This window comes from Argopecten irradians, chromosome 1, assembly GCF_041381155.1.
Source record: "Argopecten irradians isolate NY chromosome 1, Ai_NY, whole genome shotgun sequence".
Lineage (NCBI taxonomy): Eukaryota > Metazoa > Mollusca > Bivalvia > Pectinida > Pectinidae > Argopecten > Argopecten irradians.
Genome location: NC_091134.1, coordinates 11,126,755 through 11,153,753, shown reverse-complemented (window position 1 = coordinate 11,153,753; position 26,999 = coordinate 11,126,755). Strand labels below are relative to the sequence as shown.

Genomic DNA, 26,999 nt, shown 5'->3' with positions numbered 1-26,999 from the left:
GGCAAATAGCCATTTTTCAGAAATCTGAAGCGTAAAAACATATGACAAATATAAATGTGCTTCAAACCCAGAAATCGAATATGAGATTTGAGAGTCAACAACATACTCCCAGTGGGCTATTGTTGCAATTAAATATATATATATACGTACACACAAGAAGCAATAAACTAGATCGAAGGCAGTTTGATATTTTGACAAATTTAGATAGAAATTTGTTTCAAGACACCATGAAAAATAATACACAGATGAAATGGTGTGTGTTGCAGTTGAATCATATTGCCCTATTGTCTTCCATCCTACCAACGTTATGCCGGACGGACAATGAAATATAGGATTAAGCTGTATATGTAAAATTTATTAAAGTTATTCCTTATGATTCAATCTAATTCCGGAGAATTCCATACCTTTTGCTGAACTCTTTGGTCAATGAAATCATCCAATCAGAGTCGACGTTACAAACGGTGACGCCATTTTTTAAATTAATACACGTTATGAGACGATAAAGGATTTATAAAAAGCCAATGAAAACACTTGTCACAAGCAAAATTGAATTCGATTTTGTTAGCATCAATTTTTGCCCCTCTCTGTTCACAACTTAGTAAATATAACTGAAAACGATCGAAAACAAATATCATTCTCAGCATTAAAATAGAAAGAACGGTGAAACATCAAAGAATATAGTCATTTTCTAATCCAGCAATTCCTCTGAGGAAGTAAGAAAGGCCTGTTTCGTATTTCTCTGTTAATGAATAATACCGTGTACATTATGTACGGAGAGGTGATCCCTACATTCATGTGTAAACAAACAGACGTTTGACGCGGCGTGGAATTAGACACACCTGTAAGTTATTAGTGTGAGATGATGCCCGGAGACTATCTTCATACTTCACCGTTAGTTAGCTGTGTAGAGCTGTTCTCCATCTCAATGGTTCACTATCTTCACCATCAAACCATCTGTCGGGGACACTGTATTCAACCGCGAACGCGCCGGCGTGCATAACAACATATCGCATGTGCATATGGGACTAGTTCGTTACGGAGTATGTGTGCGTACACATGCGGGTCGATGATATACTCTAGGAACCAACGGACAGTAGGTCAAACACAGGTGGCATACTTAGAGAGTGGCCAAAATATTTTTTCGGAAAATGCAGGTCTTCATCACCGCGAGTCTGTAATTGCTCGTCAACTACAGGTAAGTTTCACTCGAACAAGTTCAGCTCGTGTTTGTTGACAGTGTACCGCAGTGTAGTGTAATTATATGGTATCTACTTGTATGTTAAATGGTTTTATTAAAATTGTCACCTGTTTATATTGTCAGAGATAAGTTTGATAAATGTGGACTAAACTATTTATGGTGTCTACTATAAACCTAATTGTGACAAGTTTCATCACTTCTCACGAGTGACGGAGTCAGCACTACTTCATGGGCGTACTCGTTTTGCACCACAAAATGTAGCTGCAATATTGTAGCTCAAAAGACTTTTAGACAGAATTTTGTTTCTTCTTTAGATATACAATTGGTGCTTATTACTGCTAATGGAGCAAAGTAAAGGTTATGCAAACCATTATTTAAACGTTTTCATGCATTTTATCGTACTTGTTTTATATTGGTTACCTACTAGGCAATAAAACTGAACCATATAAAATATCAAATTCTCAGCGAGACATTTTGTTTTACGTACATGTATATACACATATGAAGACCTTTCCGCAATGAATTTATACAGCAAGTCTACAAAGTATGAATTTGACGTTTTGTGAGCCGTACGGTAGATATTAAGTATGGTAGTTATGTTTGTTTTCGACAAAAATAATATATAAATGTGTGTATACGCACAAAATAATTGGAAACCTACAAAAAAGTATATAAAATTGTGCCCGAGTGATTTCCGGAGGCACTGTTCCACTAGGACACATAGGGACCAATAAGTACCCGGCCGAAAGGTATAGTAGGCCGGGTACGTATATTTGTTCTACACAAAATGTATCGCCACCAGAATTTATTAGATACTGTCGCTGTATACGCACATGTATAAATGTAAGTGTTTACACATGTAAATGGAACATTAAGTCCATATTGGAACGCCCGATTTCTTTCTCACTTGATTTTATCGAGACTGAAACCTGTTCGTAACCGGAAAATGAAAATCTTCAATTTTATTGTGTTAACACAACCTTTTTTTCACTATCCTAAAGATCAATAATTATCATTTGAACATTAATTGATGTTTGATTGTGTATATAAATGTCTAATTGACACAAAGATACATATATAGAATAATTTTGTGGGTGTTTTTTCTGTCTACTATTAGTACCTCATGCCATACATGAATTTATTTCGGGATGCAAGTAAAAAATGTTTATTTTTAATTACTTTCATTCTAAAGTAAAAAAAAATGGAGCCACAAGTGTTTTTTATGGTGGAATTGAGTGTAAAATAAGGAGCATTTGTTATTGGAAAAACCACAATTCGTCTGAGTCCTGTTTTAATAGATAAAAAATACCAGTAGGCGATGTAACACCCAAAATGCATGAATGTACATCTTCATCATGTATTATACGGAATGTGTAATGTCACTGTGTCTTTAAATAAACGAAATGGAATCATAATAATAAACTAGCATATCTCCTTAATAACTTAAATAAAAAAAATGGAAGTACACAAAAACATGTTTGAGCAAAGCTAATTTTACTTAAAGTTCCATATATATATCATTATATATTTATGATGAATAAATTTTATGGTTAAAGATGCATTTATGCTCTGTCCACCGCCGACAGTATAGCATAAATTTATGAAAAGATGCCCATCATTTGAACAATTTGAATTGGTGTTTAATCGTGTACATGTATGTCAAATTAACACAACACATAATATAAAATAATTTGTTTTGCTTTTGGTGCATGCGCAATCAGTAATTCATTCCATATAGGATATAGTGCCAGGGAATTTTTTCGGGATGCAATTAATTATTTTTTTTTTTTAATTAGAAGCTCAAACTTTTCAATGGTGGTAATGGTGTGAAGTAAGTAACTTTTGTAACTGAAGAAAAATACCAAAGCGTCTGCTCCTGTTTTTGATAGTGAAAAAAATACCATTTGTCGGCGGTGGAGCATCTTTAAGGTTCACTTAATGAACAATCCGGTCAGATCAATCAGAGTTATTTCCCTTCGTCTCCTTTCGAGGGTATGGTCAGGCTATGAAGGCCATGGAGATAATCTGAATATACATTATTGTGTTGACTATATTGTGAAGAGTTACATAGAACAATGAGAGATTTTGTATTGGGAGTTGATGATAACACGTCCCATTTTTCTGTGGAGATTTATATAGAACAATGAGAGATTATGTATTGGGAGTTGATGATAACACGTCCCATTTTCTATGGAGATTTATATAAAACAATGAGAGATTCTGTATTGGGAGTTGGTGATGACACGCCCCATTTTCTATGGAGATTTATATAAAACAATGAGAGATTCTGTATTGGGAGTTAGTGATAGCACGTCCCATTTACTTTGGTGATTTATATAAAACAATGAGAGATTCTGTATTGGGAGTTAGTGATAGCACGTCCTATTTTCTGTGGAGATTTATATAGAACAATGAGAGATTCTGTATTGGGAGTTAGTGATAGCACGTCCTATTTTCTGTGGAGATTTATATAGAACAATGAGAGATTTTGTATTGGGAGTTGATGATAACACGTCCCATTTTCTGTGGAGATTTATATAAAACAATGAGAGATTCTGTATTGGTGTTGGTGATGACACGCCCCATTTTCTATGGAGATTTATATAAAACAATGAGAGATTCTGTATTGGGTTAGTTAGTGATAGCACGTCCCATTTACTTTGGTGATTTATATAAAACAATGAGAGATTCTGTATTGGGAGTTAGTGATAGCACGTCCTATTTTCTGTGGAGATTTATATAGAACAATGAGAGATTCTGTATTGGGAGTTAGTGATAGCACGTCCTATTTTCTGTGGAGATTTATATAGAACAATGAGAGATTCTGTATTGGGAGTTAGTGATAGCACGTCCCATTTTCTGTGGAGATGGGTACGATGTTATGATGATGGTGTCATATTGTGACTGATGGCGGGGGAAATCTGCCACTCAGCTTCTATTGTTTGTAAACTGTTTATATCCCATTGTCTTTATCACACATTGTCCACTGTTCTAAAATACGTACAACGAGGATTCTGTTATTAAACTTCCTAATTGTAGTCAGGTCGACAAAAAACGGTCCTCGCACATATTAAATTCAATCAAGATAAGTATTATTTCAGGGTGTTTTTGTTAACATCACGTTACAGAAATTTTTAGGAGACATCACATATTATGAAAGACAATGATGGATATATGAGAAAAATAATATGATGTATGTGTCAGTGAATGTAAGAGCCTGTGTTTATTGATTGTATGTATTAATAAATGATTTGCTTCAAAAGTAAAACAATTAAAAACAATGAAAGACCGTGAACCTATTTATACTAGCTGTAATATCATTACTACTAGACAGAAAATGGCGCCATCTGTAGAACAGAATCTGCGATGAAATTGGCGCTAAGATATACCGACAGGAATATCGCTTCATTTCAAAGATGCTCGATATCAGATCATTTAACACAGATATATGAAAGGGTCTTAATTAGTGAAAAATAGGAAAGATTAGTGAAACAAAGGAAAGATTAGTGAAACAAAACTGTCAGGAAACTTACTAGATCATAACGGAATCTGGGACTTCAGTCGACCGATGACGTCACGACGTGGTATCGTTATCCAGGGAGGGATTTAAATCGTGATGGGGGGGGGAGTGGTGCATAGACATTTCAATCAAACAGTAGCAGTATCTATAAAAATGTATATTTTATTTTAACTCATTTTGTAAACGCGCATATATTCATCGTCTGATTGATTGGTTTCTAAATTTACTTTAGATTGTAAAAGTCTTAACTTTAATGCTAACTGACCTCTTCTCAATATGTCAGGATTTTAAATGTTTCTATTTTTACTTAGACACAACGTTAAATAATAAGATGTGAAGATATTCATTGTCTAATATAGATATATTATATAAAGATTTTATACGTGTACATGGATATAACATACAAATAGAAAATACGGAGATACGCACACAGGGACCAGGCAGGAAAATTTTTATCAACAGTATACATATATATATATATGATACTATAATATATATATATACTGTTGGTTAAAAATTTTCGTGCCAGGTCCCTGTGGATACGCATATATACTTAAAGGAGTTGTAAATATGGGTTTTATCGCCATGTAAGTAGCATATAATAATTTAAATACATGTACATTTATAGTAACATGAAAATGTAAAGTGTTTTATATATCAAATCAGGTTTTATTGAGAATACCGCTGAGATTTTTAAATTACGTGAACATGACAAATTATTTTACAAGAATAATTTCTGTTTTTTAAGTAAGTAATATTTTATAATAGCTTTGTATGAAAACCCTCCTTCCATTTTAGCTTTGGTGCTTAATGATACCTGGTGTTATATATACTTGATATCATGATCAGTTATACAACACTGGGCCAACCCCAGTAACCTTGTACAGATGGCGACAAGGCAAGTCGTCATCGCTTTACTGTCAAATTATATTCATTCTTTCCTAATTTATAATACTCACAGAAGAAACTTATGTCTGCCAGGTCAAACAACTTCATTATCTACTGTTTTTGATATTTTGACTTATGTACATAACCTCGAAGCGACTAGATAGTGTTGTAACACATATCAATTATCTTAGTCGTAATAATTCCTCTTTTTACCGCAACATTCCGTAACGGAACAACCCGCCATAGTCTCAACTCTGAAGGGATAACGTTTCCATAGCAACTGGTGATGTGACGAGAAGATTTTTATCATAGTCACAGGGACATGGGTTAGTTACACTCTGTATATTTGGATACGTCCATAGTCACAGGGATATGAGAGTTAGTTATACTCTATATGTATTTGGATATGCCCGAAGTCACAGGGACTTGATAGTTAGTTAGACTCTATGTGTATTGAGATATGTCCATAGTCACAGGGGCTTGAGAGTTAGTTGGGACCTGATAGTTAGTTAGACTCTATGTGTATTTGGATATGCCCGAAGTCACAGGGACTTGAGAGTTAGTTAGACTCTATGTGTATTTGGATATGCCTGAAGTCACAGGGAAGAGTTAGTTATTGGATATTTCACAGGGCTAGCCATAAGGGACCCGAGAGATTGGGTTACACTTTACATGAGAGGACATATAAAATAAATAATGCATTTCTTTATGTAGGATTTGGATAATATGCCCGAAGTCACATACATTGTTGACTTGAGAGTTAGCTAGACTCTATGTGTAGCTTGAGATATGCCATAAGTCACTTAGGAATTTTGAGAGGTAAAAATGGTAGACTCTATGTGTATTTGCCAAGATATGCCCGAAGTCACAGGGACTTGAGAGTTAGTTAGAATCTTCCCGAAGTCACAGGGACTTGAGAGTGGCAGACTCTATGTGTATTTGGATATGCCCTCAAGTCACAGGGACTTGAGAGGTACGGTACTCTCGATGTTTTTTGGAAGTCACAGGGACTTAAGAGTTGTTTTTAATCTAGGCTCAATGTATTTGGATATGCCAAGTCACATGGACTTGATAGTTTATGAGTTAGACTCTATGGTGGAGTATTGAGATATGTCCACTAGTCACAGGCAGTATGAGAGGGTAGTTAGACTCTATGTGTGTTTGGATATGCCCGAATCACTAGGGGTTGAGAGTATCTATGTGTATTTGGATATGCCCGAAGTCACAGGATACTTGTGAGTTTAGTAGACACTATGTGTATTTGGATAAGCCCAAAGTCACAGGGCACTTGATAGTTAGTTAGGCTCAATGTGTATTGAGAGATGTTCCATTGTCACTGGACTTGAGTGTTAGCTAGACTCTATGTGTATTTTGGATATGCCCAAAGTCATCAGGGACTTGAGAGTTAGTTAGGACTCTATGTTTATTTGAATATATCCTAACCATAGGGGCGAGAGATTGGTTCTCCATAGTCCCAGGACTTGAGAGTTAGCTAGACTCTAAGGTGGTATTTTGATATGGCCCAAAGTCACATGACCTTGAGAGTCTAGTAAGACTCTAAGTATATTTGAATATAAACCTATAGCCATAGGGGTCCCGAGAGATTGTTACACTTAAATGTATTATGACATGTCCTATAAAAACTAATGCATATCTTTCTTTTGAAAGATGCTAATTCATTGAAATGATAATTATTATCTTGCTTGCTTTAGCAGGCCATGTTAAGGAAAGTGTTCGCAAGGATGTAATTAGGATGACAATTTCCCCTCGATTTGTTGCAATACCTAAGTATGTAGATTTTGTTTATTTGAGGTAAAATATTGAGAAAAATACACTTGCAATCTAGGGTGTAGAGTAATGAACTAGTAATAGGAATTTGCAGGTATCTGGCAGATAAAGAAACGAAATATCGTCGAATTTTCTTGTATTGCTTACATCTATACTTAGTATTTTAGAAAGGAAACTAGTCAGCATCACCGCCAAGATATCTCTTGTAATTAAACGTATCACCAGGGAAACAAAGGAGTATGTTTTTCATAAAAAAAAAAATGAACAAATGGCAGCTCTGTATACCGCACTGTCACACAATTTACTACATAATAGCCCACTGATAAATAAAAGCTGTAAAAACGGTATGCCTTCTAAAAGTTTTTGGAAGCTTATATACTTGTTTTTCATTTGGCTCAAATTGCTATTTGGGGAAATGACCAGTACGTGTGGTAGCGTATATATCGGTTTATGGAGTTAGCATGGTGGAGTTTCTGACGACTATAACTAACCCGGCAATATAGTACAGTGTATAAATGTTTGATGTATTCGTGCCAGAATCGCGAGTTACCTTGGTCCCCCGGTGTAAATACACACCAAAACAATTGGCGCCTGATGAGTTTGTATTATGTATATCCCTCTCTGTTCCTTCAGTATTGCCGGTGAAACGTACCGAAACTGTCTTCAGTATTACTTCATCGTGTTAAAACACGTAATTGTTGACATCCTTCCCTATATTGTGTTTTAATTTCATATAAGATTTTATGAAACAGGTCTAAGACCTATTTTTATTTTTGTGAGTCTTGACCGAGCAAAACTTAAATACTTTTCTGGACGAGTTTCATAAATTCTCGTATGGAGTGGACACACATTTAAGACAATAAACAACTTATAAGTATAGGATAAGATACATTTGTAAGAGAGCCCCTTCAAATGTCTTCTGAATAAAATCAAACATGACTATACACTTAGAAAAAAGGGGACAGCATATTAAGTATTATTGAAGTGTTTTAAGACAGACTTGATTATTTATTTTGCAAGACAATTCAAGTGTAAGTGATGTAACAGCATTTAAGGAAAGCAATCCAATAGGAAAGCAGTCCAATAGGAAAGCAATCCAATAGGAAAGCAGTCCAATAGGAAAGCAGTCCAATAGGAAAGCAATCCAATAATACCAAGAGATTGAGAAGAGTCCAAGAGACACAACATGGACCTACTGCAGCCTCCAAAAACACACCTATACTCACCATACACATTGTATAGAGGAGTCCATTCTTCAATCACATTTACCCATTAGAACGTAAGGATAAACACTTGCGTTGGGATTATTCAGTACTATGAAATCAACACCAGTGCAAGTTCAAGTACTCGTTTTCGATAGACTATACATTTCTTATACTTTCCCTATTGTTTTCTAGATGTATCAGAAAAGTTTTTCATCTGTCTGTCGAATAACATTGGGTTAATGTTTACATAGCTTGATAGCTATAAATGTACAAGCTAAGTGTGATGGTTTTACACTATATCAATGCAGTTGCTCATTTTAGCATTAAAATGAAATCAACTTTAATAATTGCGAACGTCGCAGAACTTGACCCGGAGTTTACAAAAGTCATATAAAGGGAAAACGTGCGATACTTTCAACCTCATTTACTTGCTGATTTTAATGCAATTAACACATTCTTCTGAACAACAATCGTGTTGTTTACCTGCGAAAAACGTTATTTACAGATATCATGCTATCAACAATTATTGGAAATGCCACACAGTATGGCTTTAACATGCTGTACGTATGTACTGTCAAAATTGATTTTCTTTTTACCTCAATTCTTTATCAATTCATTACATGTAATTGACAGGTATGGAAAAGTCATGTGTAATGTCGTGTAATTATATAAAACGGTTTAACAACGCTCAAAACGATTTAATTTAAAATTGCTTAATTACGAATTGCTCTATACCATTAAGTTATGCGAAAGCATTCTGATAAGTTTTTGATTGAATTAGTGGTGGGTCGATTAAATGCCCGCTTTAACATTTAAATCATTTGTTCGGGAATTTATGAGAATATTTGTTAAGTCTAGTGGTCAGGCAAATTTACCAATTAACATCCTTGTATATTTAAGGCCTATGTCGAAGTGCAAAGCTATTTTTTTTATTTACATACCACAAAATTTACAGTAAATGTTATTGTATAATGAAAACAACCATTTGCGCATGAAATTTCAGCATTTTGACGTAAGTTTTTAATCAATTTTATTGCTTTGTGGTAAAATTGACGTGAAAACCAAAACAATATTCCTTTCATGCCACTTGAGTAAGGTTAAACATGACACTGCATCCTCACAACGGTAAACCATTTTCTATCTATAAAATTATAAAAGAGAGTAGAAGAAAATCTATATGGAATCTTCCGAATATTTACGAATGGTTTACGACACGTGTTTATTAGAAACACGTTCTTACCACCAGGGTGATTTTCATTATTGTTTATTTTGACGTGATTTTATGAAAACTCAGTTTTACAGCCGTGGCGCCATAGAACTATCATTAACACGCTTGTTTGTTTGGATTGTCTGTCCTTATATATTTGTTTTAAACTAAACATCACTGAGGCGCGTTCGAGTAGAAACTGTTGTTTATGACATATGGCAAACAAGGGAGATAACCATACCTTGTCTGATAGACAAGATCGCCATACATTACCGTTCACAACCACGGTCATTACACAACTCAAAATTTACCTGTTACCAGTTTAAGTAGTTTAAAGAGTTTCAGATTTTTGGCCCCTTTGACTTTGAGTATAGGTCAAGGGATTCATATTAACAAACTCGATAGTCATTCATGTCAACATGCTACAGGCCTAATATTAGGTCTAAAAGCATTCTAGAATTTTACAAGAAATCATTTGAAGATTTTAGGATTTTTGGCCCATGCGACTTTGAATGACGGTAAAGGTCATTCATATTAACAAACTTGTTAGCCTTTTATATCAGCATGCTACAGACCTAATATTGTATCTCTGTACAGCATTATTCTCGTGACAGCATCTTTAAAGTGTTTGACTCCGTAACTTATTCTCGTGACAGCATCCTTAAAGTGTTTGACTCCGTAACTTATTCTCGTGACAACATCCTTCAAGTGTTTGACTCCGGAACTCATTCTCGTGACAGCATCCTTAAAGTGTTTGACTCCGTAACTTATTCTCGTGACAGTATCTTTAAAGTGTTTGACTCCGTATCTTATTCTCGTGACAACATCCTTAAAGTGTTTGACTTACTTATTCTCGTGACAACATCCTAAAGTGTTTGACTCCGTAACTTATTTTCGAGACAACATCCTTAAAGTGTTTGACTCCGTAACTTATTCTCGTGACAGCATCCTTAAAGTGTTTGACTCCGTAACTTATTCTCGTGACAGATCCTTAAAGTGTTTGACTCCGTAACTTATTCTCGTGACAACATCCTTAAAGTGTTTGACTCCGTAACTTATTCTCGTGACAACATCCTTAAAGTGTTTGACTCCGTAACTTATTCTCGTGACAACATCCTTAAAGTGTTTGACTCCGTAACTTATTCTCGTGACAACATCCTTAAAGTGTTTGACTCCGTAACTTATTCTCGTGACAACATCTTAAGTGTTTGACTCCGTAACTTATTCTCGTGACAACATCCTTAAAGTGTTTGACTCCGTAACTAATTCTCGTGACAGTATCCTTAAAGTGTTTGACTCCGTAACTTATTCTCGTGACAACATCCTTAAAGTGTTTGACTCCGTAACTTATTCTCGTGACAGCATCCTTAAAGTGTTTGACTCCGTAACTTATTCTCGTGACAACATCCTTAAAGTGTTTGACTCCGTAACTTATTCTCGTGACAGCATCCTTAAAGTGTTTGACTCCGTAACTTATTCTCGTGACAGTATCCTTAAAGTGTTTGACTCCGTAACTTATTCTCGTGACAGCATCCTTAAAGTGTTTGACTCCGTAACTTATTCTCGTGACAGCATCCTTAAAGTGTTTGACTCCGTAACTTATTCTCGTGACAGTATCCTTAAAGTTTGACTCCGTAACTTATTCTCGTGACAGCATCCTTAAAGTGTTTGACTCCGTAACTTATTCTCGTGACAACATCCTTAAAGTGTTTGACTCCGTAACTTATTCTCGTGACAACATCCTTAAAGTGTTTGACTCCGTAACTAACTCCTCGTAACTTATTCTCGTGACAACATCCTTAAAGTGTTTGACTCCGTAACTTATTCTCGTGACAACATCCTTAAAGTGTTTGACTCCGTAACTTATTCTCGTGACAACATCCTTAAAGTGTTTGACTCCGTAACTTATTCTCGTGACAGCATCCTTAAAGTGTTTGACTCCGTAACTTATTCTCGTGACAACATCCTTAAAGTGTTTGACTCCGTAACTTATTCTCGTGACAACATCCTTAAAGTGTTTGACTCCGTAACTTATTCACGTGACAACATCCTTAAAGTGTTTGACTCCGTAACTTATTCTCGTGACAACATCCTTAAAGTGTTTGACTCCGTAACTTATTCTCGTGACAGTATCCTTAAAGTGTTTGACTCCGTAACTTATTCTCGTGACAACATCCTTAAAGTGTTTGACTCCGTAACTTATTCTCGTGACAGCATCCTTAAAGTGTTTGACTCCGTAATCCTTAAAGTGTTTGACTCCGTAACTTATTCTCGTGACAGTATCCTTAAAGTGTTTGACTCCGTAACTTATTCTCGTGACAACATCCTTAAAGTGTTTGACTCCGTAACTTATTCTCGTGACAGCATCCTTAAAGTGTTTGACTCCGTAACTTATTCTCGTGACAGCATCCTTAAAGTGTTTGACTCCGTAACTTATTCTCGTGACAGTATCCTTAAAGTGTTTGACTCCGTAACTTATTCTCGTGACAGCATCCTTAAAGTGTTTGACTCCGTAACTTATTCTCGTGACAGCATCCTTAAAGTGTTTGACTCCGTAACTTATTCTCGTGACAGTATCCTTAAAGTGTTTGACTCCGTAACTTATTCTCGTGACAGTATCCTTAAAGTGTTTGACTCCGTAACTTATTCACGTGACATACATCCTTAAAGTGTTTGAGTCCGTAACTTATTCTCGTGACAACATCCTTAAAGTGTTTGACTCTGTAACTTATTCTCGTGACAGTATCCTTAAAGTGTTTGACTCCGTAACTTATTCACGTGACAGCATCCTTAAAGTGTTTGACTCCGTAACTTATTCTCGTGACAGCATCCTTAACGTGTTTGACTCCGTAACTTATTCTCGTGACAACATCCTTAAAGTGTTTGACTCCGTAACTTATTCTCGTGACAGCATCCTTAAAGTGTTTGACTCCGTTACTTATTCACGTGACAACATCTTTAAAGTTTTTGACTCCGTAACTTATTTCGTGACAACATCCTTAAAGTGTTTGACTCCGTAACTTATTCTCGTGACAACATCCTTAAAGTGTTTGACTCCGTAACTAATTCTCGTGACAGTATCCTTAAAGTGTTTGACTCCGTAACTTATTCTCGTGACAACATCCTTAAAGTGTTTGACTCCGTAACTTGTTCACGTGACAGCATCCTTAAAGTGTTTGACTCCGTAACTTATTCTCGTGACAGTATCCTTAAAGTGTTTGACTCCGTAACTTATTCACGTGACAACATCCTTAAAGTGTTTGACTCCGTAACTTATTCTCGTGACAACATCCTTAAAGTGTTTGACTCCGTAACTTATTCTCGTGACAGCATCCTTAAAGTGTTTGACTCCGTATTTTTCTCGTGACAACATCCTTAAAGTGTTTGACTCCGTAACTTGTTCACGTGACAGCATCCTTAAAGTGTTTGACTCCGTAACTTATTCACGTGACAGCATCCTTAAAGTGTTTGACTCCGTTACTTATTCACGTGACAACATCCTTAAAGTGTTTGACTCCGTAACTTATTCCGTGACAGCATCCTTAAAGTGTTTGACTCCGTAACTTATTCACGTGACAACATCCTTAAAGTGTTTGACTCCGTTACTTATTCACGTGACAGCATCCTTAAAGTGTTTGACTCCGTTACTTATTCACGTGACAACATCCTTAAAGTGTTTGACTCCGTTACTTATTCTCGTGACAACATCCTTAAAGTGTTTGACTCCGTTACTTATTCACGTGACAACATCCTTAAAGTGTTTGACTCCGTTACTTATTCACGTGACAACATCCTTAAAGTGTTCGACTCCGTAACTTATTCACGTGACAACATCCTTAAAGTGTTTGACTCCGTAACTTATTCTCGTGACAACATCCTTAAAGTGTTTGACTCCGTAACTTATTCTCGTGACAACATCCTTAAAGTGTTTGACTCCGGAACTTATTCTCGTGACAACATCCTTAAAGTGTTTGACTCCGTTACTCACTCTCTTAACAGCATCCTTATAATGTGTTTCTTTCTGGAACTTGTTATTATGTAAGCCTATGAAAGTGTGTGTTTAAGATTTGTAACAGTTATCGTCTCAATCCACATGCGCCCGTTCCAGAGGATATCTTACTTATCAAAAAGATCCGATTTTGAGCATTAATAAAACAGAGGTTCTAGTTGTAAACCAATGACTTGTGTGACATAGACTTTGGACAAATGCAGTAATTCTGATGCATATATATATATATATGTTTAGCCCGTGACCCAGGCGAAACTAACGAACAACAACCCAGAGGGGAGGGGAGGGGGTGATATCTGGGACCTTTATTTTATTCCACAGGGACATCCACGTAGATTTGTCAGCGTAAACTGACGTCAATCTCGCAGGTTTGTTTGTCAATATGAACTTATCGGGGGAAGGAGGCCATTACAATTAAATTGGTTTATTATGACATGTGTTTTACACGATAGGAAATGTAATCAAATATCAGGACAGGCAGGTGACACGTAGATAGAAACACCTGGTTAGATATAAGGGGTGTCATTATTTAATTATTAATATTTTGATCATCTGTCATTAGATAAATACAAATTACACCTGAAAAGGGGGTGTTTAGTTCGGGGGAGGACGTATTTATAAGCGGTTTGTCTTATTGTTATAACAGAGCATGCTTGGTTGGTTTATAAAGCTTTTTAAAATGCTAGTTGTGTAAAGTGCGTCTGAGTCACCAGTCAGTTGGCTTTATAAAGACTTACGACTGCGAGTTTTGTCTGCTCAGTTCTAACCCTAAGGTCACTTCCTCCATACCGTGAGTACAAATGACGTATAGTTTATGGGTAAGTGATTAAAAACTTAAGTAGGAAGGTACTTATCAAAAAAGGATCATTTTATGATTTAGATACTGGTGTCTTAACACGTGGTGTTGTCGCCTACATCAGTGTAAGCAGACTTTTTCCGTGGTGGGCTTTTAACGGTATATAATTTATAACTTAATGAACGATGATGTTTGTGTTTTAAATCATAATCATTGCATGTACTTCAATTTAACACGTGTTTATGTGTACATGTATGCCTTGACCCATGTAACGATACCGATTTCAGAGAACCACTAAATTGCGACTCAACTATTTATGTACATATGGATTGTCTGTGTAAAATCTAATTGATTTGATATGTTTTGGATGTAATTGTATGTATATTATGTGTTTGTACATTACATATGAACAAATACATGTCGGTATGTGAATGTATGTTTCATTTCTATGGCACAATGTGACACATGTTTTGTGTTGTATTCAATACCGCCTCGACGATTCGAAATGGATCTATTTTTAGTTGTGAATTATTTACAAAATGTACATTTAGAAAATACATTGATCTGCTCGTGGAGAAATGAATACATTCGGTACATGACCTGATATTTTCAAGTGCTGTTTTTGCTCTAACATTTTGCCGATGAGCCATGTTATTAATTATCTTGTAGATTTCGGTACAGCGATTTACATAGCTCATGAGATATTATAGCGGATCGCACGCTCCCCTTGTTAATATTTCAGCCAAGTGCTTTGTGTATTAATATTACAGTGAATCGTTCAGCGAGCGATGAAATTGACACCGTGGTATTAATACCGACATCTGGTAAAATAACCCGTAAAATCATCATAATCTGCACAGTTTTAACGATGTTATGTAGAAATGTTGTTAATTCATATCATAAAAGTCGATTTCATTGTCATTGGTATTTCATTTTCCAGAGCAGTGACGCGTGTGATATTGTGACAGCCTACCTTAGAATCTCACTCACAACCAGGTGGCGGAGGCAGTCGAGGACGGACCGAGCAGCCGACAACACGTACTAGCTCGGAGGAGAGGGTATCTAGCGGATGTGGATGGAGAGTCAGTCAAGATAAATACGGATAACAGGAATTAACGATTTGGTCTTGTATCTGTTGTTATTACAAAACGACATGACGTGAATAGGAATCAGTTGCCACTGTGTGGATGGCACGTGTAAGAAATACTCATTACAATAGCCGTATAATCTTGTGTCCATAGAGTTGACACGAGATTTCGGTATTAGCAGGATATTAAGTTTAGTGTTTTTTAGTCTCGGTTTAAGCTATTATTAGGATAAAGCAAACACACACAAATAATTTCAAAAAATCCAGAACAAAGGTGAAGGTTGTTTTGAACTCCAAATGAGGAAAACGGCACTCGCCATGTCTCGTGCCGTGACCTTGACCTTGTGTGTTTTGGCTGGAGTTTGCACTCTGCTCCAACTGGTCAGTTTTGCGAGCCAGGGATGGGGAATATGGACGGACAGGATCACCAACAGAAAAGTGTACATCGGTTTGTGGTACAGCGTTGTTTGTGATGCGCCGTCAGGATACTGTGCAAGTATTTCACACCATGAAGAACATCAGAAAAATATAGAAAATGGCGAACTTTCGAGAGGTAAGTGAAACTCTTACTATATACTAAATGAAGAGATCTTTCAAAATGGAATTCTGCATTGTTTTGTACTGAACCTTGTGCTACACGTTTCAGTAAACTTACTAAACCCTGTGTTGCCATGGTGATCGATGGCGATGGAATTCTTAACCGTCACAATGACATTCTCATGTGTCCGAGTTTTCCATGTTCATGAATCCATTATTCGACATTTTGATGATACAGAGAGATAAAAACTTCCATATCTTCTTATGCTATGTACTGTTCTCGTTTTGATGAATTTCGTTAGATTGATCTGTGATATATGAGCTTGCCGTCATATTTCATTGGTACGAATACATTGACGAAAGACATACAACATTTCATTTTTAGTAAAATGTAATAATTTCACTGAACACAAAAGTGGTATTGTAAAAAGATGATTTATGTTAATTTTGGATACGCATATACACACATAAGTATTGTTGTGTGTTAGTAACTGGGTCCCTTCTATGTCGTAATGGGATTTTTTCAGACCGGAAATTTCACTTTAGATATATCTCTAATGTCCTTTACCTAAGTGTCCCATGATTGTGCGTTCTTGGCGAGGTATTCATATGTCTGAATGGTCACCGAGACAAAGTCCACAAATACTGGATGCCGTCACAGGTTTACGACGCGCAAAAAAACTAAAAAAATTTAGTATATTTTTTTGAGCGTCGTAAACCTGTGATCCCGTCAGCCATTTCAGCCAAAATATTGAGGAATATATATTTGTAGACAGAGAAGGTACAGGTTATATCGAGCATCGTAAAACATGGTGTCGTCGAGATGCTTTCAGATTTAAAGAGGGCGGAACATTGTTCAAACACTATTACAAATACGTATGGTTCCCATCTAAAGTAAATTCAGGTGATTTCATTAGTCTAACCTTTTATTAACAGCCGGGGTCATTTAAGGACTTGTCTGTTTTGTTGGTGGAGTGCCTAGAGAAAAACCACCGACCCGCGGTCATTATCTGGCAGCTGTACCACACAAGTTCTGTATCTTTCAAAACTACCACTAGAACAACCACATGTTAGATATATCAGCAAATAGTGCTAAGGTTTCAATACTGATACCTCAAAAAACAAATCCACTTTGAAACTCGACAAAAGATTGAACAGTCAACAAAATGGCCAAACAATTTCATCTCTTACCGGTTTGCCCCTGTCGGATCGGCTTCTTTACTTTTACGAGAACAGCACTGTACTATCGTTAAGTAGATCGACAAACTTTGGGGTTAAATTCCATAAGTAATCATAAGTAATAAAGTACGCATGTGTATGTTGACATTATAGATTAAAACAGTGAGTACATGAAAAGTCCCGATATTATAAGAGTTACGAGGTTTTATTTGACCAGGGGTTTAGTCGGGTGGCTAATATGAAGCTTGACGTTGAAGCTATGGCGGTAGATATGATAGAATGTACAGGACTTGAACATACACGTCTTACTCAGTAACCTTCTGAACAAAGTTAACTCCTTAAAATTCCTATTGAATCATTTATTGATGGAAAATCTCAAGAAACAAGCGACCAAAAGAAATGTGGAGGAAAATTAACATGCCGTATAAAGTTAACAATATTTGCAATAGCTAAAGTTAATTAAGAGATAGACAGGTTATGTGAAAGTAATAATTAATAATTTAATTAGGAAAACTATCCAATTCACAACTTAGAGTATCGACATAATAGTAAAAAAATTACCATACCTATTTAATCCAGGTCAAAATGTAAAAAAAAAATGAAAAAAATGAATTGGCAAACATGTAGAAAGTATACGGACATTAAATTACAGTAATACGTATAGTTTACATCTACATGAGGATAACATAAATCTATCTTGGCCAGGTTTATGTAAGCATTTAAAAACAATTGTTTTCATTATAAATCCGTTCCTCGTCAACCAAAGGATCAAACATGACATGGAAACAATGCCCTACATGTGAAGCATTATGAGACAGGCATTACAAGCACCGTACTAAACCACCGAGCTGTACTCTGCACATGTAATGATGCGCACGTGCAGTTCATATACACCGACAGCTGAAGACATTGTTTTGACATAAACCATCATAGGTCAAACGATCGTAACAACAATGGGCTGTGTAGTGCATCAAAAACACGTGTATTACATGTAGATATGCTTGTGTCTGGCTGATTCTATGATATAATCGGTCCCATCTTAATTCTAGCCCTCAGTATCATCTTGATAGACTTGTAATCGTCTCCAAGACGACATAACGATGTCTAAAGGTCTGTGTGCCAAATGGAAAGCTTCCCAATCAGTGCTGCGTCTCTGAAGTCGATCTACAGGTCAAATCAACAAAATTTTCTGACGAGATGTACCTTAGATGCTCATCGAAAAAGCAATTGAGAATATTTGTATTGGATTGCATTGCAATCTGAACATCTGGACAGGGAATTAACAACAGAAAAGGATATTACAGAGAACTCAATGGATTTCAAACCAACAATGACAACAGTCCTGTTTTATTATTGCTCGTAATCACAAAACTCCAGAAAATTACTTAATCCCAACGCATACAGCGATTGGTTTTCGGGCAATACACAAGTGAGATGCCATGACCTTGGTTTTTTTCTGTGTCAAGGCCGTTTGGTGGCCTGCTATAGTTTGCGGAAAAGCTTCAAATATTTAAAAAGAATTAAATTGGGTTACTTCGCGTCGATAACGCAATGATGTACGATACTTACAGTTATCTTTTTTATCAAATTATATCATCCAAAGGACAATTCAAATCCATCTTTTAAACACACGTTCTTGTGTATAGAAATGCTTATTATTCATGGCAGACACCTCCAGATCTCACAACCAAATCTCGTTATTGCACGTGCATTGTGAGACAGAAAATTTCTTGTTTTAGAAAGTGTTTGGCCATAGATGTAATGTTTTTGTTAATTCGTCCAAAAGACTGCTATTATACTCTAACCAATTACAACATCACGACAGAATTTGGCTCGATGCATTGTTCACAGATGTGAGGGACTTCGAATGCTGTTCATACTTGCAGCATATGTGCGATAGGTAGCCAAATATATAGAACATCATAGGTACTACGTGATCGCCCATCCTCAATACTCCAGGGGTTCCGATCACTTACGAGATCGTAAGTGATCGGAACCCCTGGAGTATCGAGGATGGTGATCGCTGGGAATTACCAGCTACAAACCAGTGCATGATTACATTGGCGATTAATATCGAATAGTCTATCCTCAATAGGCACACGCCATGTCGTGTCGGTAGTCGAAAGATGTCGAAACAGTCATTTCGTTTGTATGTATCAAGAACTTGACGCGATATTCATGTTTTGTCTCTCCGTTCATCCATTGTGTTCCAATATATATATATGTGCATTGTCTCCATTCTAATGTAAAATTTATTTAGAAAGCGAAATTCTTTTGCCTTTTAAGCGCTTTGTATTATCCTCGGTACCCAAATCAAACCAAACACATCCTGTTTGAGATGAGTAATCATACTAGATCGTGGTGTTCCAACTAAAGATGTCATTTAGCATGTGATATCAGTCATCGCGTGCACGTGATACGAACTTGCTCACGTGAGATCATGAAGTAGTTCCCATTCTGCGCTTTTAGGTCAAAATTGAGAAAATATGGCGTATTGTCCGGATTAATCATTCATCTCATATATTTGCACCTGATAATTTTATCAATTTAAATGCTAGTGATTATGCATTAAAATCATCTTATCTAAATTCCACCTCAGTATTAATTTTGTCAAAATACTAAGAGCAAAAGCATTGTCGAATGCGTCTTAAAACTCCATGAATGAAAATTTTTATGAAATTAAAGCCAAGTTATCGCTCTTCATTATATCAGAATAATATAATATCAAGCGTTCTGGCACCATTGGCCATGGAGAAAATGCATATAACTGTGTCCTCATATATTCCTCATTGAACTTTCTCTTAGTTTAGAGAAATCGGAGATTATACTGAACCGAATATCCCAAGCAATCTTTTGATCATAAATGCCATTTTCAGTGACAGCAAATAGATAACACCTTGCCTTAATGCCTGAAATTCATAGGACATACATTTCTACTATTAGGTATTTGAAAAGTCAGGCGAATTCATTTCAACCTGAAATGTGATTATATGTATGTAGATCGTTTGAGCTTTGTATTGAGATAAATTACAAGCCATTGTTTCCGATGTCGTAACCAACAATTCATTCGTCAATGGTACCAAGTGAACTACATATGTCTTTCGATGTGCATTTCGCCGAGTCAGCTAGAAATTTCTGTACATGTCACTGATACATGTAATGTTTACATTATAGTATCTCGGCTTACACTTCAAAATATTTGTAATATCAACTAGAAGTATTTCTCTCCATTAACATTCTATATATTTATCATTTTATTGTATCAAGCTTTAACGAAGATCTGACAAGTGTTAGACTCGGCATCTCGCCTAATATAAAGGAAATGGGATGACTGGTTTGCCGATTGTCGATTTACTGTAATAGTGTGGCCTGAGTAGGTTTCGTTGAGTCAGGCCATCATACCCTATTTAGCATTGTCATTTAGTCTGACTATCGCACCCTCACTAGCATTGAGTCTGACTATCGCACCCTCACTAGCATTGAGTCTGACTATCGCACCCTACTAGCATTGAGTCTGACTATCGAACACTCTCTAGCATTGAGTCTGACTATCGCACCCTCACTAGTATTGAGTCTGACTATCGAACCCTCTCTAGCATTGAGTCTGACTATCGTACCCTCTCTAGCATTGAGTCTGACTATCGTACCCTCTCTAGCATTGAGTCTGACTATCGTACCCTCTCTAGCATTGAGTCTGACTATCGTACCCTCTATAGCATTGAGTCTAACTATCGTACCCTCTCCAGCATTGAGTCGGACTATCGTACCCTCTCCAGCATTGAGTCTGACTATCGTACCCTCTCTAGCATTGAGTCTGACTATCGTACCCTCTCTAGCATTGAGTCTGACTATCGTATCCTCCCTACTATTAAGTCAGACTTTCGTTTCATTTCTAGCATGGACTTAAGCTATCGTACCCTTTTGAGCATTGCGTCAGCCTAACTTACATTTTCTAACTTATATTTTCAAATATTCAGTATTGCCTAGAGAGTTTTATGCACTGTGTAAATGTTAAAGACTCGATCGGCCTCGCCACCGATCCTAGGCTGAGACATCTGCTGCGGAGTTCGACACTAAAATGACATCAATAATTCACCACAGAACGTATGATAAACACCGACGTCTCCGCATTTACGGCCTAAATGTGTATCTTAATGGACGCGCACGTGTGTACACGTGTGACTGTATATATGTATGCGTTAACATGTTGCATTCCCTAGTGCGTGTTCTCCCTACAGCAGATCAGCGTTCCATTTCAATGAATTGGACGGTAACATACAAACACACTTAATAATTCAGAGTTTGTCTATACAAGGTGCTTACGTGTGTATATAACTCTGTAGACATATCCTGCTTTATAATTATCGCCAGCTTCACCTAGAAATCGATAGTCGATAATAATTTCTCCAATTCCATCCCACTGGGACATTTAACGTGCGGCAGCTGTCCAACTCAGATCTAGATAGGGACATAATCGTTTAACATTTTGTCGCCAGGGCTTTTATATGAGATTTTTACCAGATATCGTTTCTGATGTTGTTGGTATCGATTTTTCTGTCATTGTTCAACTGTCGTAATAACAGATATGGAGGCCTCGCCTTATGTCATTATCTGCCGGATACTATTTACAAATTCTGAAGAAATTTATTTTTCTGGCGTTTTAATTTTGTGGAGATTTTTGTTGTGCGAGATAAAATTTTAATGCCACAGGTGATTATGTGTTTGATTCACATTTTTGTGTCGTAAAACGTTGTTTTAAAGGTAGGTTTCGCCCAACCAAATAAATATTTTTTTGTGAAATGCGATAAGCGGAAGAAAAGATGAAAAATACATATTAAAATATCTCAATTTAATTTCTTTATGTGTTTGAGATTGAACAAATGTGTCTTGAATACAAAATTGAAGGAAATCCTTGATTTATTACGGTGTCCGTCAGACAAAATAATATGCAAATGTAGCTGCGATGGATTGTGTTGTCGAAGTTTGGCGCATGCGCATTGTCACGCACTAAAAGTAAACAAAATGGCTGAACGAAAGTGTGTGCGATGAAAAAAATATATCTGAATCGGCAACAAAGTGGAGGAAATTATAATGGATTCGGTAGCACCCTAGGATATCTATAGGGAATTAAATTCAGAGATGGCATGTAGCAATAGAAGAAACAGAAGCCACATCTCAAGCGGAACTTGCCGGGATCTGTTGGGACTCGTGTAACGGCATTGCACGTGGTGAGTTAAATTTCAACACATATGCCAGCGCACAAACAGCCGCAGACTAACTACGGTGTACAAAGTTAGCGATTTTGTTGTTGTTGTTTTTTAACTAAACATGCCGTGGCAAGACTGTCACTTCTATCTGACATTTTGTTGCACGCTTCCGTTTGTTGCTGCGGCCTCGTTTTTGAAAAAAATACGTCATGTTCTATGTAAAGCTTGACTTCGCTCTATTTTTAGAGGAGTATTTTCCTGGTCAAATTAGGCAACTGAACACCCATATTGTTCGCTGTATGCATTGAAAATAATCTGAAGATTATATCTATGTATAGGATAAATTTCAATTTCGTAGTCTTTATATTTCATTGGGCGAAACCTACATGTACCTTTAACTTTAAAACTGACCACTTTATCTCCTCTTTAGGTCAGGAATGTGATACTATGACAAAAGTGGATAATCCAACAAATTACAAAAAAATAAACTTGTGAAATCGAATCAGTAACTTTGCAAGATTCATAATAAAATATACCACAGTGCTCGCCAATGATGAACTCGGCGGCTAAGCCATGTGACAATCATACATTCATTATTACGTTGCTATGGTTTAGTCAAACTTTCTAATTTCATGAAAATAATAAATCTGACTAGTACTCGGCGAAAAAGGGGCGCCAAACTAAACTTCAGTACAGAAATAGTGTATATTTCCAACCTATCCAAAATTCCCGAATGGACACTGAAATGCAATTTGGAATCCGTTTTCAGCCTTGACAAAATCGACTACACATGCTGACTTAAAGCCGGTCTTTGATAATGTTTGGATTCATGATGGAGTTCAGTTGTGTTCACATTGTTATGAACAAAAGGACAATGACAACGTCGACACAATACAATCATCGATCTGACGGTAGAGGGCTATTAACGACGCTTAGGGACAAAAGAAAGAGCACTCTTAGCAAAAAAATTATAAGTCGGAACAAAATTTCTTTATCTCCCATACAGTAACTGGTCTTATGTTTTTTTGATAACAGACTTCCGTTTATCACGTCATAGTGTTTCTATCGCATTTAACACATTCTCTATATAATGGGTTTTCGATTACCGATTCCAGTTAGAGCAGTCAAGCTCAGTCAGTCACAGAGGTAGTGTTTGGTTAGCTTAACGGTTCAACATATGTAGGAATACGCATAGATTGAAATTTAGCAATATTTATATTAATGAAGATTATAGTTATTTCAAATAAAGAAAGTAATATAGTATCTACATGTATTTTATTTTTGAAAAAAATATCTTTGTTACTAACATGATTAAAATCAAATTAGTTTATTCGAATTTGTGTCTTTACGCTGACTGTGTTCTGTTAGATATTACGAAATAAATTGCTGAGGGTCAATCAAAATTTGTTCGTCACAAGCTTATAAATGTCATGATTTATCTTAATATTTCTTGACGATTAGACAATTGGAATAAAATTTACGAAGTGTGAAGTATAAAATTTCCTAATCAGTAAGCTTGTATCGCTATCGTTAATTACGGCGATTCAATCCCAAGATTTGTTAGCTTCAACAAACTACAATATAATGTGAATATAAAGGTATAAACTGTTTTCGGAAAAATCATAAACAACTTTTGGATTTTAGATACTTATTATTCAAAGTACTTATAGAAGTCATAGGTATCAAATATGAAACGAAAGCAAACAATGGCAATGCATCACGTAGTCTGAAGAATTCGCTGGACAAACTCGAGTGACTGACAAAGCTTTTTGTCTCGTCATTATTAGAAGTCGATGGGGAGTTGTTCGATCTGACAGTGTTTATCAGAAAGACATTATTCGGCCCTGAACAAATATTCCACTAGTGTGTAAACACAGATTTGTGTGGATAGTGAGAACTATTGTGATTACGTTTTGATGAAGTCATGTCTTTCCGGCCTAATGTGTCCCTGGTGAAATCGTTAAAGAATAAATCAGTTTATCCCATACGGCTTCCAATGGTCTGGCGCGAAATCACGAAGCAATAAATGGTCGATAAATGGACACACAGAACAAAATCGTCCGCATGGCGTGTCGGCGCTTGATATACATAGGACTAATGGATAATACATGCCTGAGTTACATTCAGCATTAATCCCATCCATTATTCTTCTTCATTTTGTCAAAAGAGATTCACACAATATTGGTAGTGCAAGTTCTTTCGTCTGAACATCAAATGTCGTATCATTTTGTATTCTCTCTGTCATCATATTGATCAATGATGTTGTTTGAACTTAAGGGCCTTGGCTTCCCACTATCCCATGCGTTCCCGAATAGTTCTCGTCTTGAATCGTCAGTCCGTCGTCTGCAGCTATCTGTTATCGCCTAAAACAATTTAGTCTCATTAGATCGCCGGTCCGTCTCCATGAAGAGTTACATTATCGCAGCTCTTTAAGTTGTTGCAGATGATGATGAACTTGGCCTTCTGTGAACGAACACTAGTGTAAAAATGCAATACAGCATGGATAGATAGTGGTATATCGCCGAATCACATTTTAGTGAAGCCAGTGAATTTATGTGAAATTGTATCGTTATAAAAGTACATTCTGGTGTAATGCTTCAGTGAGGCAGCTCTATAAAATGAGCGAGAGTTTCCACAATTTCTGAGACACAACCTGAACATACCACAGTTTCTCAAAACAGACATTTACACACCCACCCACCCACAGTACTGTTGTTGAGGACCTCCTTAATCATTTTGGATTTTAACGTCACCTCCAACTTAGCTGCAATATTGTAGCTCAAAAGAGTTTTAGACAAAAAATGTTGTCGTCTATAGAGCTACAATTGGTGCCTTTTACTTCTAATGGAGTAAAGTAATGGTTATACAAACCATTATTTAAACGTTTGCATGCATTTCATCGTACTTGATTTTTATCGCTTACCTACTAGGCAATAAAACTGAACCATATAAAATATCAAATTCTCAGCGAGACATTTGGTTTTACATATGTACATATGAAGACTTTTCTGAAGAGAATTTATATAACAAGTCTACAAAGTATGAATTCGACGTTTTGTGAGCCGTACGGTAGACATTTAATATTGTAGGTATGCTTGTTTTGGACAAAAATGATATATTAATGCCTTTATACGCACAAATTAATTGGAAACCTACAAATAAGTATAGAAAATTGTGCCCGAGTGATTTTCGGAGGCACTGCTCCACTAGGACACATAGGGACCAATTCGTACCCGGCCGAAAGGTATAGTAGACCGTGTACGTTTCGTGTATTCGTTCTACCTCTAACTAACCTTTGCCTTCAGATTGGCGTACAAAAAGACACTTAGTCTCACATTCCTTTATTTGATTCCACCTAATGGTGGTAACGCGTGAATTTTCCATATTCCATTAAACAATTCGCTATATTAACCCCATGGCTCCATGTGATATTTTGAAATTCGCGATTCAAGACTCCATACCAAATTTAGATTGTGTCTTAAAAGGAAGCGATTACAACAGGGAAATCAAACCTATTTGTAAGGCAGGACACTGTAACTGGTGATGATGGAAATGGAGAAATTATTCCCGCCAGAAGCTATTTCATGAGCTTCTTTACCTTGACTATAAAGAGACCAGTGTTTTCTTCCATCTCTTTCACGGCTACAGAAATCGATATTTTATTCATGTGATACCGTCCAACCTTCATATGAACTTAAATTGCCTTCAGTGATTGTCAGGCCCTTACGTACTATACATGATATGCATCATATTCCGGTTAACTTATCGGTGTTTGTTTAGAACCTTCATGATTAATCTCATTCTAAACTAAATTTGATTATTCTTCCAGTTATTTTAAATATATATATATATATATATATATATTGATAATCGTTGTGGCGCGTTCATATCCTAGCCAATAATTTAGTTTGACCACTGACTGTCGCTTTTTAAAATTTCCCACGAAAACGTTCTTCGCGTTTATCGCCATAATATTCGACGTATAATTCTTTCAGACCATGAAAATATAACCTCAAACTTCTAACCAATGAAAATGAGTGTAACATAAATATTAAAGTATATTATACACAAATTATCAAAGCCTGTATGAGATATGTGATTAATTACTTCGCAACATTTTCCACGTTAAAAAGTAGTGCCCGCTGAATGATTTGTCATCTCCAGCGCTAGTAAAATACCAGATTCAGACGTTAGGTAGTCTTGCGTAGTCGACAAATTCATGGTATTGGAAATGTAATTGAAATCTGCTAACACTTTGTCCTTTTCGACAAAATGACCGAAAAATAAATCCATTATGGAATATTTAGTTTTATTGCCCCGAGTTTTCCTTCTAACATTTATTCACATGCGAATTTTACATAACACTAACAATAAAATG

The 26,999-nt window shown here is 36.3% G+C and overlaps 2 protein-coding genes across 5 annotated transcripts in view; both read left to right on the top strand.

Annotated features, from left to right (window-relative positions):
* The first annotated feature begins 911 nt into the window (after positions 1 to 911).
* The window catches only part of LOC138317522 (uncharacterized), a 43,176-nt gene continuing 17,088 nt past the window's right edge, over positions 912 to 26,999 (top strand). Inside the window, exons 1-2 of one of the 4 annotated variants that reach the window (XM_069259264.1) lie at positions 912 to 1,195; positions 15,552 to 16,251. In XM_069259264.1, coding sequence (XP_069115365.1) covers positions 15,996 to 16,251 — 256 coding nt within the window. In that variant the 5' untranslated portion in view covers positions 912 to 1,195; positions 15,552 to 15,995. Of the gene's footprint in view, positions 1,196 to 14,481; positions 14,771 to 15,551; positions 16,252 to 26,999 lie in introns of those variants that run through there. The other 3 variants (XM_069259289.1, XM_069259271.1, XM_069259280.1) reach the window with 3 other exon arrangements.
* On the top strand, positions 10,022 to 13,173 carry LOC138333738 (uncharacterized). Its single transcript, XM_069282705.1, has 5 exons — positions 10,022 to 10,093; positions 10,404 to 10,587; positions 11,012 to 11,419; positions 11,612 to 12,421; positions 12,812 to 13,173. Exons 1-5 carry the CDS (start codon positions 10,022 to 10,024, stop codon positions 13,171 to 13,173), a joined length of 1,836 nt encoding a protein of 611 aa, XP_069138806.1.